Source organism: Pelodiscus sinensis, chromosome 1 (genome assembly GCF_052426305.1).
Source record: "Pelodiscus sinensis isolate ZL-2025 chromosome 1, ASM5242630v1, whole genome shotgun sequence".
NCBI classification, from domain to species: Eukaryota; Metazoa; Chordata; order Testudines; family Trionychidae; genus Pelodiscus; species Pelodiscus sinensis.
In genome coordinates this window covers 339,060,265-339,076,467 of record NC_143052.1, presented here as the reverse complement: position 1 = coordinate 339,076,467, position 16,203 = coordinate 339,060,265, and the positions used below count along the sequence as shown (strand labels likewise).

The 16,203-nt window shown below is 40.1% G+C and overlaps 1 protein-coding gene across 7 annotated transcripts in view; it reads right to left on the bottom strand.

The window, feature by feature from the left end:
* Window positions 1-16,203, bottom strand: part of TENM4 (teneurin transmembrane protein 4) — an 870,263-nt gene that overhangs the window by 255,194 nt on the left and 598,866 nt on the right. For all 7 annotated transcript variants that reach the window (XM_075919469.2, XM_075919465.2, XM_075919468.2 and 4 more), the window contains one exon: window positions 14,645-14,880. In XM_075919469.2, coding sequence (XP_075775584.1) covers window positions 14,645-14,880 — 236 coding nt within the window. The remainder of the gene's footprint in view (window positions 1-14,644; window positions 14,881-16,203) is intronic.

Sequence of the window (16,203 nt, the reverse complement as noted above, 5' to 3'; positions counted from 1 at the left end):
CTCTAGAGACTCCAGGCAAAATCCAGCACAGAACTTGAGGGAGCTATAAATCTTAAGTGAATGGTACAGATCGGTGCTAAAAGTGCTCTCAATAACAAAATTTAACATACCTGCCAATCTGTTAATTTCAGCCTCAGGACTCATCCAGCAGAGAGAAAAAGGCAAAAAAAGAGTCAGATGCAACCCACAGAGTTCTATAATGAGGCCCATAGCCATCTTATTGAATTACATCCCAAAAACAATGTTAAGAGAGTATGAAGTTTGCAAAGCCATGGAATTAAAATCTGGGAAATGTCAGAATTAAGGTTGCCCGCGCAAGTTTAATTTGGCTCCCTTATGCATATGCATCCTGATAACTGTCTTTAATGACATGATCACATAATTTCCCCACAAGAATCGTGACAGGAGAAAGAAGCAGCCAGCTCAGTCCCCCATCTCCAGGTTGGCACATACTCTGTGGAGATGCCACATGTGCAGTCCATTCATAAATGTAACATGTTTAGTTGTGGCAATGGTGCACGCAGTCTGATCAGCATAGTCAGTTATTAGGGGATGGGCCATGCTCAATGTAGATGGACTCTTCCAAGATTTTAGCTGAACTGAGATTTCTTAAACTTATTATTTCACCAAATTTGGGCTGAATTTCAGAGACATCACAAAAGATTCATTGCTAGATGTACCACCTTCAAGTAGGTGTAAAGTACAGATAGCTTGGGCATGTCTATATTGAAGCTGGGAGCGAGCTTCCTAGCCTAGGCAGACAGTCTCATGATAATTTAAGTCAGCCTAGCATTGTAAAAATAGCAGAGAGATCATTTTGGCTTTATTAGAGATGGAGACTTGGGCCAAACCACCTGAGCTCAGATTCTGTGAGTTTGGTGGGCTTATAAGCCTTATCTGCTGTCTGAGCTCCAATGTCCACATGCTAGCCAGAGCCAAGCTAGCATCAGCACTTAAAGAAACAGTGATGGAACTTCCTCCCCAAACACTACTTATTTCTGGGATCACTTCCTCTCTACTAAGCTCTTTTAGGTCCTGATATATACACCAGACCTTTCAAAATCTTAATGAACTCTGCTACTTGACAGGGATGGATTGACTTCCAGGCACCAGACTAAACCATCACAAAGCCCAACAGAAAATTATACCAAATCCTGCACATAAGGCTTTGAAGGTATTTTCTAATTTACAGTAGAAAAGGAAGGCAGCGGGGATAATCACTGAACTCTAATGCAGGAGTATTTTTCAGAGTCACTGACATCCTTATCTGAGCCTACTATTATGACTAGTTACACGCACACCAAAGCTTAGTGTTTAAAAACAGTGAAAGAAAATCCATTTATGGCAAATGTTTCTCTCTTTCTCTTCTGAACTGTAATTAAATTATGTTATTCCACAGTAATTAGTATGAAATAAAAACACAGACATGAAGAGAACTCCTTTCAGGAGAGATTAAGACCTGCAGAACTGATTCCTCTGCAGCATTCATGTGCAAAGGTCGATCTCAGCTGTGAAATGAAGAGTAGGCTGGCCCATCTGTGTCACTGTCATAAAGGCTGTGCCAGTCCTGGTCTGGGCTAACTAAACCCTATTCCAGTTCAAAATGTTTGGGCTGTCTACAGACATGGGATGTAATTCTCCACTGCCTTGCACCTTGACTAGTAATTTACACTTATATGGAGTGAGTTTAAAATGCTATGAAATCAGAAGTATCCATGCACAGTTGTATCCAAGACAGTTGGCAGCAATTTGCATTCATTTTGCTTAGGAATAAATGATGACAAAAGAGCAAGGCAGCAGAAAATCAGGTCCATTGTTTTTTAATTGTATCATCTGAATTCTGAGTGGGTCCTGAAAAATGAGTGTCAATAATATGGCAAAGATAGCTTACAGTAGTTTTTAGCTGTCTTGTTAATCTGGTTCTCATAAACTAGCTTTCTCATATTTGTTTTTAGAAGATGAGTGAAAAAATACCACTCTGAACCACCTCCTCCTAGCCACTGCAATCAACTATGCACTTCTTAAAATAGGTCACAGATCAAGGCACAAATTCAGATGTGATCTAAGTAGTTGCAAATCCATGTTGTTGCCACCACTTACACATTGTACCAGAAAAACACTTACATGAAAGCGTGGTGGCAACAGCTTTAACACCTCTTGTGACATGACAAAATTGCTAAATATGATTTTTAGGGATATGATGTTGATGAGAGCCATATAATACGTAAATTGACAGATTGTTCAGATATCTGATGCCTGAGACTGAGGTAGTATGTTAATTTATCGGGAGATAGGTGAAACTAGAGTTGATATTAAAACAGCTCTGTGTCATGTATAAGGATCTAAACCAGCATCTTGCACTTCTAAGACTAAGGAACAGCAAAGATGATTTTATGCCATCTTTTCCATCCAAGACACCAAGCACATTTGACCGTGCTGGAGGATCTGGGCCATATTCTTATTAAACTCTAGTGTCACTAGTTCACATTAGCTTGAATACCTTCATTATGAGTGAACAGAGGATAGTCCCTAACAGTAACATAAGTACTTGATTTTCAAAAGGACTAATTTCCCAAAGCTGAGGAAAATTATGAGCAAAATTGACCGGGAGAAAGAATTTAGAACCAAAAATGTAAATGAAAATTAGGAATTCTTTAAGAATAGTTTATAAGATGGCCAAAAAGCCACAATTCCCCAATCAAGAGGACAACTATGCCTAAAAGCCATCTTGGCTCAATGGCAAAATGAACACAGAAATTAGAATAAAAAAGGGGGTAAATGAATATAAAACAGAAGTTATGGCAAGCAGAAAATTGATAAAGGAAGCTAAAGGAACCAGAAGAAACTCCACAGCTGGCAGAGCTAAGCACAATCAGGAGATTTTTTTTCCTATATTGTGAACAAAAGAAATGCTAGTAATTGGATATGCCCATTGTAAGATGGAGAACATAAAAATATTAATAATTATTTTAAAATATTCATGGAATATTTCTGGTCTGTATTTGAAAAGAAGCAGGCTGATGTGTTCATATCACATGAGGATTATGATGTACTTTTCAGTCTATTAATAATTAAGGAGACTGTTAAACAAATTCTACTGAGAAAATACCTTTTTAAATCAGGAAGCCCATGCAACTTTAGAGGTTTATTTATTTATTACTGTGTATAAGAACTTCAACAAGGAAAAAACATTGGATGCTAATGAGCTCTTTAATCTATCTGAGAATGGCATACCAAAAACCAATGGTTAAAAGTGAGGGGCTATGTCTACACTGGCCCCTTCTTCAGAATAGCCATGCTAATTTAGAACTTTGGAATAGGGAAATGCGCGGGGGATTTAAATATCCCCCGCGTGATTTAAATAAACATGGCCGCCGCTTTTTTTCCGGCTTGGGGAAAAGCCGGAAAAAAGCGTCCAGACTGGCGCGATCTTCCGGAATAAAGCCCTATTCCAGAGGATCTCTTATTCCTATTGAAAGTAGGAATAAGAGATCCTCCGGAATAGGGCTTTATTCCGGAGGATTGCGCCAGTCTGGACGCTCTTTTCCGGCTTTTCCCCAAGCCGGAAAAAAAGTGGCGGCCATGTTTATTTAAATCCCGCAGAGGATATTTAAACCCCCCGTGCATTTCCCTATTCCAAAGTTCTAAATTAGCATGGCTATTCCGAAGAAGGAGCCAGTGTAGACGTAGCCAGGGTGATTAATCACTGGAATAAGCTATTAGGGAAGTGGTGGAGTTTTCCATCTCTTGATGTCTTCAAATCAAGATGGTATGTCTTCCTTAGACATATGCTTTATTCAATATAAGGGGAATTGGGCATAGCATATGGCCTGTGATAAACAGGAGATCCAACCATGGTGCCTCATGGTCTTACATTTGTGAAAAGCCCACTGAAGATGAGTCCACTGACAATAATGGGAGTCTTTCTACTGATGTTAATAAACTCTAGATCAGGCTCAATGAAATGTTCTCAATCAGTATTCTTCTGTAGGACTATTGATTCTTAGGAGATTAGTGACCTGGTTTCAGAACTTGCTGCCCTTGCCTATGACACCTCCATTTTCACAGTGTGTTTTATAAAATGTATTGCCTTTTAGCATCTGTTCAGAAGTTCAATAGGCTCACACAAAAATGTGACTACATGAGTCCTATCAGTTTCCAGTGCAATCATTTTGCAAAGCTCGGCTGTGAATGTGTGTGGCTTTCATGAACATGGAACACAGAAAAATGAAAAAAGCTAAGATTTTATCCTTGTAAAACTCTGGATTCTGAGCTATGCAATAAGCATGCATTGTAATAATGCAAGTGCAAAGTATTTATTAGATTTTTAGACTTACAATCATTTAGATTAATTTAAAAATATTTCTATATTATTTATCATTTTGAGCTTCTGCTAAAACAGAAAACAATTTCTTTTTAAGCCATGTTTTCTGACAAAAGAGGGTTTTTTTTCTTTCAGCAGTTTACATACAACCGTATATTGTCTTGACCCTAACACTGTTAATATCAAGTTACAGATATTGGTTAGGGCTGAAATAAAGGAAACAGTTCCCCTATACCCATCTGAATGAACTGATCTCCTCAAGTGTAGTTCAAAAGCGGGATCTTGTATCTTTTAACACTTTTATTTTAAAACTGCCATTAAATCATCTCAGCTTCCTATTCCCTGAGCTATAAAGCTAACAGTGGCTGCTGTCCAAAGACAAAAATACCAAGCCAAAAAAATAAAACAAAAAGAGATGTTCACTCTCTTATAACTGGAAAGGCTTTCTGGATGTGGAAAGCAAGAAAAATAAAATTTCCATTATAATTATTTCGCAATGTGACTCAAGCAGCTGCAGAGGAAGAAAAAGTGTGAAGGGAAGAACTGACAATAAGTTGCCCTGGCAGATTTTTGTCCTTCACTTTTTTCCTTTTCCCTAATGATTGCTGCCTTGCTTCTAAGTACAGTACTAAAGTGCAGCCTCTCCCCAGCTCTCTCCCATTGAAGTTGAGACTGTGATGTACTGAACTGCTCTTTGCAGAACATTATGTATTTTATGACTTCAGGAGGAGTTTGGTAAAGTGACTTGGGCATGCGGCAGGGAGTAAACATTAAGTGATTCACACTACAACTGCCCAGTGAAGACTTCTATTGCCAGATCCCTGTGGGCACTTGCTCTTGCTCTTCCTCAGTGCTACTCAACCTATATCTTCTCCACATTACACACAGTAGCCGTCCAAAGTGTTGTTCTTTTACAAAAGCAGAGTACAAAGGAAGCTAGCATACAGAAAGCAAGGCTCAGAGTTTCTCCACCATCCTTTCTCTAGGACAAAGAACGTAAGGGGGCTCCTGTGAGTTGTCTCAGATCAAGCATTTTTAATGGGTCAGTCCATAGCTCCATATTGATGACATCTTTCCATTCAGCTTTTCACACCTCTGGTTCCCAGAGATAATGCACATGGATACAATGTGAAGCTCAGGGGTGAGATCAATTAATACCAGCACCCAGTTGATCCATTATGCTTTTAGTCAGACTACATTCCAGAATCAGAACCATTTTTGTTTGTAAAGTTCCCTAGGACCCAGTCCAGATACTGCTGCAGTCTATGGGTATGTCTACACTTGCCCCCTAGTTCGAACTAGGGAGGCAAATGAAGCATCGTGCAATGAGGAGTAGCAGTTAATTCGAGGGAAGGGTTTTGGATCGGACTACTGTGTCTACATGCGGCAAGTTAAATCGGGTTACCAGCATTTTAAAATAGCGACCGGCTGAGAATATGCTAATCAAGTGTAGGATATTTAAATCCCGCACTTCATTAGCAACTTTGGTATGCTTCATTTGCCTCCCTAGTCTGAACTAGGGGGCAAGTGTAGACATACCCTATGGGAGTTCTGCTATTGGTTTTAATGGGACCAGACAACATGGCTAGCATGTTCTGGACTGATTCCAGTCTCAGTTGCATCACTTTTAATGTAAATAAAATTAATCCTCTTTAATACTTGTTAGGTCAGAGGAGACTCAGGTTGTCATTCTCATACTGATAATACAGAAGGTTAGAATTACAGTACTTTTAAAAATATGTATTGTAATTTGTCTCTGGAAGATGCTCAGATGATATGGTAATGGATGTTTGTATGCAAAAAGGAAAAGTCGGACACAAAAAACAGTTCATTTAGACTGTAAACTCTTTCACGCAGTGACTGTCATTTATTATATGTCTGTGCAAAATTTTGCCCAATAGGGCACAACCTGACTGTGTTCTTTAGCACTATAAGCAGGCTTTGTAGAATTTAATGTTTTTTTATAACTTCAGCTGATAATATTGATGTTTATTTATAACCATTTTTTTAGATTTACATTTTCAGAATTGTGCAAAACTATGGATATTAAGCTTTTTTAGCCATTATTTGTAACTATTTACATTTTCACATTTATAGGAAATTAGGGGAGAAGGGGTAAGTCTGACAATTATTTAATTACAGTAAATGCTGATGTTCAAAAAGTCAACTAAACTATTAAAACAAAATTAACATCACATGTCAAAATATAGAGAGTAAGTGTTCTTAAATCAACAAATCACACCTGTTTTTATTATTCATAAGCTAATCCATTTATAACAAGCTTATCTGTAAATGTATATTATCAACAAAATATTTTTTCAATGTGTACGTGTAAAATGAACATTTACTGCAATTATCAATAAAATCTAATCAAGATTTAATGATAGGTGTTATAACAACAGTTGTGGCTGAATAATATTTGCACTTTTACTGCAACTTTCACCACTGGGTGTCAGTGTTTTGAACATATTCATTATTTAAGTCTCACAACACCCAGGTATGATGGGGTGCATTAGACCCCGAAGCCCCCTGCTGGAGGCTTGTGGCTTTGCCACATTCCATCTCAGAAAAGACTATGGAGAAGTCCTCCAGGCAAGCTAGAGTGGCTGCAGGGGAAATGGCAAATCAGAGGCCAGGAAGGAAAATATGCCTGTTGGCTTCCCTTACTCCTCATCAGGAACAGGAATACCAGCGCTGATGGGGGCACCCTGTCAGGTTCAATTAGCAGCTCTTCACTAGAACCCTGGCTAAATTGAACCCTGGAAGATCGACTGCAGCAGTGTCGATCTTTCGTGTAGTGTCAACATGGCCTGGATGTGTAAGTCAGCCAGGGAATGTCTACACTACCCCGCTAGTTTAATGTAGTCATCCACAGTTGCAAATGAAGCCCGGGATTTGAATTTCCCGGGCTTCATTTGCATGATGCCGGCCGGCGCCATTTTTTAATGCCGGCTAGTTCCACGAGGCATACAGCTAGTTCGGATTAGAAGCCTAATCCGAACTAGCTAGTCCGTGCCGCGTGTAGCCGCGCGGCACGGAGTCCGAACTAGCCGGCATTTAAAAATGGCACCGGCCGGCTTCATGCAAATGAAGCCCGGGAAATTCAAATCCCGGGTTTCATTTGCAACTGTGGATGACTACATTATCCCCGCTAGTTCGAACTAGCGGGGTAGTGTAGACATACCCCCCGAGTGCTGAGTTGTTGAGGAGGCTTCAAATAGAGAGAATGCAGGCACATGCACATGGCCAGAGCGGGCACTCGTGAGAGGTGATTGCTACCCCATTACACCAGGAAATAACTTCACAACACAAATGTTAACTAGGGATGTAAAATTTAGATTATTTGGCTAATCGAATAGTCAATGCAATTTGCATTGACTATTTGATTAGTCAATAAGGGCGCTTCCGCCGGCTGTTGCTACACTTCAAAGGCAAAAGCGCTGTGGGGAGCACTGGGCCAATGGGGGACTCAAGTGGGGGACTCTGAGTCCCCAGCTGATCCAGCTCCATGCGGCACTGCTGCTTTTAAATTCCATGGGGAGCCCGGCATCAGGCTTCTGATCAGGCCTCTGCCTTCTGATGGAGGCAACAAGGGGTGGCAGGAGAGGGGAGGAGGAAGCGACTAGTTGATTAGCTTATCAACTATCTGATAAGCATTTGCTTATCAGATAGTCAGATAGTAATTCACATCCCTTAATGTTAACTGAATTGTGAACAGTAATTCAGTGGGACTGTTAAAGAACCAAGAAGGAACACTAAGGAGTCCTGGTGCCAGGTCTCTGGCTCTAAAAAACAGATTTTAATGTATAATAAAGGTTTTGCAGAAAGGATCCTTTGGTGTGTTGTTTTTGTCTTTCTGAGATTAGATGGAAATAAGGAATGGAAAGAGTCCTGTAAATTAAAAGGAGAAGACAGGCAAAATCCTTAATCCTGGATTAGAAAAGAAAAGCCAAAACCAAAAATCAAAGAAACTTATTGGTAGGGCAAATTATTAGGCTGTATTTTAGGGTGAATGAAAGCCTGAATATCTCATTATAAATGTAGACTGAAAAATGCAGCACAAGCTGAAAAATGATGCAATAGTGACTTTTCCTATTGATCTCAGGTGGTGCTCACACACCATGATAATTGCTGTATGAGAAATGCATAGGAAGATAGTTAGAAATTTCCGAATGCTGAGTTGAACTCAGGTTAGTATATGGTGTCAAAGGATCAAGAATAACCTGAGCTCAAGTTCATTTTTGGGACAATGAAATGAAAGCTGCATCATGAACGCATCCCACTGATGGAACCATTTTATTGTTGAAGCATTTTGCTGGTTGTGAGCAATGCAACTTTAAGTGAAACAGTGGCTATAAGGAGTTTAAATAAATGGAGAGCTGAAATAGCAGAGAGAGATATGACTCCAATCAAATGAGTGGCTGCTTTGGCTCTGTAATACACTTTCCAACTATATATTTAATTTGAATCAAATGCACATCTCCTTTGCTGTTTGTGAAATGCAGCCACAGCACATGCTTAAAATGTAGGAAAAGAGCAAGTGCTTTACAACATCAAATTATACATCCATCTGCCCTAGTAACTGGATCAGGAAGATACTTCTTCTGTTTCAGATGAAAGCAACTGCTCTCCATCCTTTATGCACTTAGAAGCCAATACTGTACCTAGAATCTAGCAAAGCAGCTGGTGGACATGAGAGCTGGATAATCTAACAAGTCTATTCCATTTTCAGTGCCTATGAAGTCTATGGGGAAAGAATACTTCCTCTGAGGGTGGCGAGTGATAGCAAAGCTTCTCCACAGAGCTGTCCTAGCAGCCCTTTTTCCTACTACATATGCAGACTCAATGGGCAGTGTATCTGTACAGCAGGAAAGCCATCTTTCCCACTCTCCCCAACCTAAGAGATACAGAGCTCTTGCAGGATCTTCACATTCTATTTAGTTACTCTCCAGTGGGACAAGTCATGTTCCAGTGCAAGCAAAGCACTCCCTAACTGCAGAAAAGGAGTCAGGATTTGAAGACTGGCAACTTGTCCCTTTTTGTAAAATGAGAAAAAAAATCATTCCTGACCCCTCTGACAGCTATATCATTTAATACTCTGCAGCACAGGACTGGATCTTCCTTGTTACAGCTGTAAATTGTACAAACAGGCCCCCAATGAACAATTTCTGTTAAAATTACAGCATGCATTTCTATGACCTCTAGGAACAGCAAATTTGTAGATTAGTTACAGGCTCCCTAAAGAAGTCTTTCCTTTTAGCAGTTCAGATTTCACTGCTCTTGCAGTGTTTATGTTGTAGCCTTGACCTAATATAGTTTTTCTCTTTGATGTATGCACTTTACAAGACCAGCCTGTGATGTGTCTTCAGGATTTGTACAGCAGGCTCTTCCTTTGCATTAACTGTCAGTGCATTCAGTGCACTGCTATTGGTGTGCATTGTTGCCATTGACATAACGTAGCCTCTATGAATATTTGAAAACATAACAGAAAAGTGAATCCAATGCTGGTTAATTCCAATGAAAAATTGCCTCTGGTGCTTAATATGCTTTTTAAATTTTTTTGCTTGCCATTATCTTTCAAGACCAGTGATTCAATCCTGCAAAAAAAAAAAAAAAAAAAAAAAAAAAAAACCCTCTTCCAGAAGAGAGCGTCTACACTGGTGTTGCCCCCCTCGGGCACTGTGTCGGCAACACTGGCATGTGCTTTTGCGCAAGAGATGTGCTTTTGCACAAGAGCATCCATGCCAGTGTAGATGCTCTCTTGCGTAAGAAAGCTATGATGGCCATTTTAACCATAGGGCTTTCTTGCGTAAGAAATTCCTGTTGCCTTTCTACACTGGCCTCTTCTGGAAGAGCTCTTGTGCAAGACGGCTTATTCCTGAGTGGGAGCGTCAGAGGTCTGGTGCAAGAAGCCCTGATTTTATACATTAGAATGTCAGTTTACTTGCGCAAGAACACGCAGCCAGTGTAGACAGGCAGCAAGTTTTTGCGCAAGAGCGGCTTCTTTTGCGCGAGATCGCATCAGTGTAGACACAGCCCCAGTGTTTAATCACCCTGACAGTTAGGAAGTTTTTCCTAATGTCCAACCTAAATCTCCCTTGCTACAGTTTAAGCCTAGTGCTTTATGTTCTATTCTCAGAGGCCAAGGAGAACAATTTTTTCCCTCCTCCTTGGCTATGTCTAGACTGCAGGCTTCTTTCGAAAGATGCTCTTTCGAAAGCATCTTTCGAAAGAGCATCTTTCGAAAGATCGCGTCTAGACTGCAGGCGGATCTTTCGAAAGAAAAATCCGCTTTTTCGAAAGAGAGCACCCAGCGAGTCTGGATGCTCTCTTTCGAAGACGGCCTCTTTACATTGAAGAACGCCTTCCTTCGAAAGAGGAACTTTCGAAGGAAGGCGTTCTTCCTCGTGAAACGAGGTTTACCGCCATCGAAAGAAAAGCCGCGTTCTTTCGAAATAATTTCGAAAGAACGCGGCTTGAGTCTGGACGCAGGGGAAGTTTTTTCGGGAAAAGGCTACTTTTCCCGAAAAAACCCCTGAGTCTGGACACGGCCCCAGTGACACCCTTTTAGATACTTGGAAACTGCTATCATGTCCCCTCTCAGTCTTCTCTTTTCCAAACTAAACAAGCCCAATTCTTTCAGTCTTCCCTCATAACTCATGTTCTTTAGACCTTTAATAATTGTTGTTGCTCTTCTCTGGACCTTCTCCCATTTTGTCCACATATTTTTTAAAATGTGGTGCCCAGAACTGGACACAATACTCCAACTGAGGCCTAGTCTGGTCCGGTCCTAGTCTCTATGTTTATATGGACTCTTGCATCTTTTCCAATTGCCCTGACCCCAGATCTTTGAAATCAAAGAATTTCAAGATAAATAAGTCATATAAAAAGCATAACTCTGGTAAAATGGAAATACCTGCTGCTCTGTGGTTTTTCCCCTTAAATAGTTGACAGTGGAGGCTGAAGATGAATTTTTAAAAATGCAACCATCTCCTGCAAACAGTTTCGAAAAGGTCCAAACGGCTCTATGTTTTCATGCAGATTTACTAGCTGTCTATCCATCTCAGACTTAAGCAGAAGCTCTGTGTAAGCTTGTCTCTTTCACCAATGGAAGTTAGTCCAGTTACAGATACTCGTCTTGCCTTGCGCTGCACATCACTGATGTATCTGAGAATCTGGCACATAAAACGTATGGGCAAAGTCCCTAGTGGTGTTCATGAAGTCTCTGGCTCTTTTCAGGTTAAAAAAATTCTGCTTGAGTTAGATGTTTTTGTTTTGTTTTAATTTGAATGCAGGACTGTCTTTTGAATGGTATTCTGCTGCCCTACCTTTCCTGGTAGACTAGAGCATTAGTATCAACTGCTAGGTGGATGAAAAAATAATCGAACTGCAAACCACTGCAATCAGCCCTGATCCAAACTTGCTCTCTGTAATGGGAGTCTTTCCATTTGCTTCAACTTCTTTTTTATTGGGCCAATGGTCATAAAAGAGAATTTCCATAATGACTTTAACAAGAGCCATTGGCAACGGGCCAAGTTATCAACATTCACTAGACATAATAAAGGCTATAATTTGCCACTCTTGCTCATGTTCAACAATACTTTAACAAGTCAAACAGTCTCAAGGAAATCAATAGAAGTGACATACAACTCAACATGAGTAAGGATATCTGAACACACTCACAAATGCATACAGAGGTACATAAGTATCAATGGTACATAAACATTTATTTTTTAAACAGAACAGAAAATAAAAAATGCATTGTTACTAAAAACTTCATAATTTTGATCACCATCTTCTCAGAAGTTGGCAAAAATAATTTTTTGGGGGGAAGGTGATACAATTCTTATCTGCAACTTGAGAGGATGTAGAAAATAATTACAAATGAAAAGGTTATTCATAATTTTTAAATGAGTTAATTAGTAAACTCAGTCAGAGTCTCTCATTACAGTAATTAATAATTGATTATACTTGAAATTAAACCCAATTTTTCTTCAAAATCAAATTAAATTATTGTTTTTTTGCCCGCTGATTAAATCAGTGGGTCTGGCAGCGACACTATTTATGAAATATGTTTATGCTGTGCTGCATCAATGAATTTTATTTTTAATAATTGATAGTTCCTTTAGAAATTAGCAATAATGACCCACAATTGCTAGAGTTCAACCTGATCAACCCTGCTGGCACTTTGCCAGCCACACATAGTGCTTTGCAGATGCCACAGGATTCATCCAAATGGGGGAAAAAGGACTCCAGCATAACCCAGGGACATCATTTTTAACCATATTAACAATGAATTAAATCAGGAGTCTACTCTTTTCAAAACTGCTGGAAAAGGTTTTTGAATAGCAGATCACTGAAGGGCAAGCCAGCCTTCCAGATCTGTCTGTAACACAGCCAACTATATATATAGCAACAGGCATAATTAATGGGCACCAAAGTTTTAAGTGAGCTATGAAGAGATTCCTCTGACACATACACAATGGAACCCTGGTCAGTTCATAAGGAGATTGCTCCATGAGTAAGACAGACAGATTCAAATGTAAGTATCAAATAATGAAAACTGACTGTACAGTCCATCAAACTATTACTGATTTAATGTTTGTTAATTAATCATTTCTGCTACTATTATAGTAGGCACAAAAGCGACTACAGCATAACACAAGTCAGTTGTGGAAAAGATCCAGTCATTAGTGCAGCACACATAAAAGGAACATGGTGAAACTGATCACTGGTGATAGTAATAATTATACACATAAGAAATGAAAGCAAAAAAATCTTTTAATCCAAGCCATGGGTTTTGGTACCTCTAACAACAGTATTTACAGATCATTAGCCTCCAGGATGTTACAGTGAAAACAAAGACAACACCTTGTTTGTGCCACAAAGACAGGCTCTTTCACCTGTGGCTACAGTCTTAGGATCTTTATAACAACAGTATGTATCGTTGCGATATTAAAAGAGAAAATTAGGAAAGAATGTATATAAATTAAAAGTAGGTTTATCAGTAAAAAAGAAAATAAATGAAGGGTACTACCTACACTGTAGAAGTTAGGAATAGCCTTCTCATCTTAATAGTTCAGTTGTTCCTTGCAATAAGCATTGGAAAACTTAGAAATACAGGAAACCAACTGCAGACAAAACTCAAACAAAACTGCCATTGAATGGCTACAACAGGACAGAAAAATTTCCAGATCTTCTGCATTTCAAAGTTAAGTTATTTCACTAATCCTCAAAATGTCTTGTTGGGCCAAAGCCCCTGAACTACTTCTTCATTCAACTAAAACTCCTAGGCTGTTCCCCTTACTCATGCAAGTAGTTCCATTCATTCTAATACAATTACTCACGTGAGTAAGAGAAGCAATATTTAACTCCAAGCCAAGAGGAGATTTTGCTGGAGTAAGAACAGAGTCAACATTTTAGGATCTGGAGTCTGACTCAGCTCCCACTGAGCATGATTAGGACCTGGTCTCACTATTATGCTTCACTGTAGCTGGGCTTGTCTCACTCTAGCTGATTCCAACACTTTCTCCAGCAGAAAAGGAGCACTTTAAACTATTTATAAACAGCATATGAATAGGGAAACCTTGGCAATACTATTAAATGAAATGAGCCTAACACTGCAACATCCACCAAAGACAATGGACTTACACAAGGGATTCAGGGGTTGTTTAGACAGAGATCGTGTATAGCAAGCTGGGGTGTATATCCAAAGTGCACCAGCCTGCTGTGCACAGATGACCCACATGGACCAAGCTACTGCAAAGGTTCCTGTGTGCACATGGACTTGCTGTTATTTGAGACTGGAATATGTCAAAGTACACTAGAGTTCCTATAGTGCGCAGTTGCATGGTCCACGCAGCCTGTTAGCGTCCAGCAGATTTACATCCCATTTTACCATGCAATAACTCATCCTCCAGACAAATCCCCAAAGGCCTTGCTTGTTAGCAGGGGAACTAACAGCCACACTGGGCCCGTGGGGAAGATGGACTGAGTAGCTCCACACTCCCAGAAGGGGTGGGGCCCAGAGCAGCCAGTCCTCAGTGCCTCCCAAAGCATGCTATGCCCCCCAGCCCTTAAAGCCTCCCTGAGCATGTGGTGCAGTGCTCTGGCAGCAATTTAAAAGGCCCAGGGCTCTGGATGCAATGGCCAGAAGCCTCGGTCACTTTAGAATTGAAGGGTTGCTCCCTTTGTCTCCTCTGTTAGCAGGTCTGCTTAAGAGTGGCAATGGGTGTAACCTACTTGGTCTTGCACCAAATGTTAGCAACACTTGGCACTGAGGGTAAAGGACAAAAAGGCTGAAAAGTGGAATATGCTTACCGATAAAATAAGCCAGCAGGATCACCAGCGTGACAGAGATGATAATGGCACTCAGAGCAGCACATTTCCAGTTACAGTACTTATAGGGCTTCTTCAGATTAAAGGCAGGCCTAGAGAAGGTACTTCTAGGAAGGGGTCTAGGGGGAGGCGAGTACACAGTGCTGGACGTCAGGGGATATCCTGGCGATGTTGTACAAAAGAGGGGAGAGGTGCCTCCAGGTTTAAACAGGAAGTGCCTGAGGGAAGAAAGACAAAGGGTAGGTGACTCTTCACAAAAAGAAAAGCAGAGGAAGAATTCATAGCTTAGAGATGGTGGCTGCTGTCAGAATGAAGTCAGCAGCTTCTCACAATGTTTTGTAAATACATGGATGCCATGCACAGAAGAGAAGAGTAAAAAACAAAGGCAAGTCACATAGAGTAAAGGAAAAACATCACAGTGCCAACAGAGAACATTTTGATAATAAGAGAAATCTCCACGGGAAAGCTCACATTACAGTGAAATAAGAGATCCCAAGAACAGCTAGAACAGATCAATTCATGCAGGCAGAACTGATCCTGGCCCCATTGAACCTTTAATTTTAATGGGAGCAAGTTGGAGACAGGGGAGAATATGAAAATTTACCCAAATATACCAATTGTCACAAGAGAGCTTTGTTTTGTTTTGTTTTGCTGAGTTTAGATGGGGAAATGGAGATCAAGTCCTTTCACAGTGTCCGAATTGTGACAGTGTTCCCAATTTTCCATCCCAGCATTTTGACAGCAGCCATATTTTACCCTAATTGTTTATGAGGAGCTTGGGAAACAGTAATTTAAGCACCTTTAGGAAGTCTCACTAAAGTCAGAGGGAAGAATCCCCTTGACTTCCATGGGAGTTGGGTCAAAATATAAACGAAGCCACCAATTTTCAGGAAAAGCTCTTCAGAAATATAAGGCACTCAAATCCCCATTCCTGAATTTTTCTTCAGGAGCAAAGGTAAAGAAAGGAGAAATAGTGGTAAAGATGGTAGGCCTGATTCTCCTCTGTTAGGCCAGTGTAAATCAGGACTAATTACACCAGTGTGGGATCAGAATCAGGCTCAATGCAGCTAGTGTTTCAGTATTGATTTTATAGGCCAGATCCTGAGCACTGAAAAAACAGTACTGCCCCACTGAAGTCAATAGGGTTATGCTGCTTTATGCCAAAAGAACATGGGGTCCATGGGTACTATCTCAGAGACACACATGTAATCATAGGGAAAACTTTCATATGCAGAAACATTGCTGTGAAGAAAAGTCATAAAATAATTTGTGCAGTATAAAGTGATGTGGATTTTCTTTCAAAACAATGTTTATACTACATCTGGCCAACCTGTTAATTAATTGTACAAAATAATGGTTGCTAGAGCATAACTCGTTATTTTCATTTTCACTATTCATCTGCTAAATCTTTAATTCTTGCAGCGGTGTTTCCACTATTAATTCTCTTCTTTGGATTAAATAATCTGTAGCTAAATAGTGTTTCGGTACTGATTTTATGGGCCAGATCCTGAACGGTGATTAAACAGTACTGCCCCACTGAA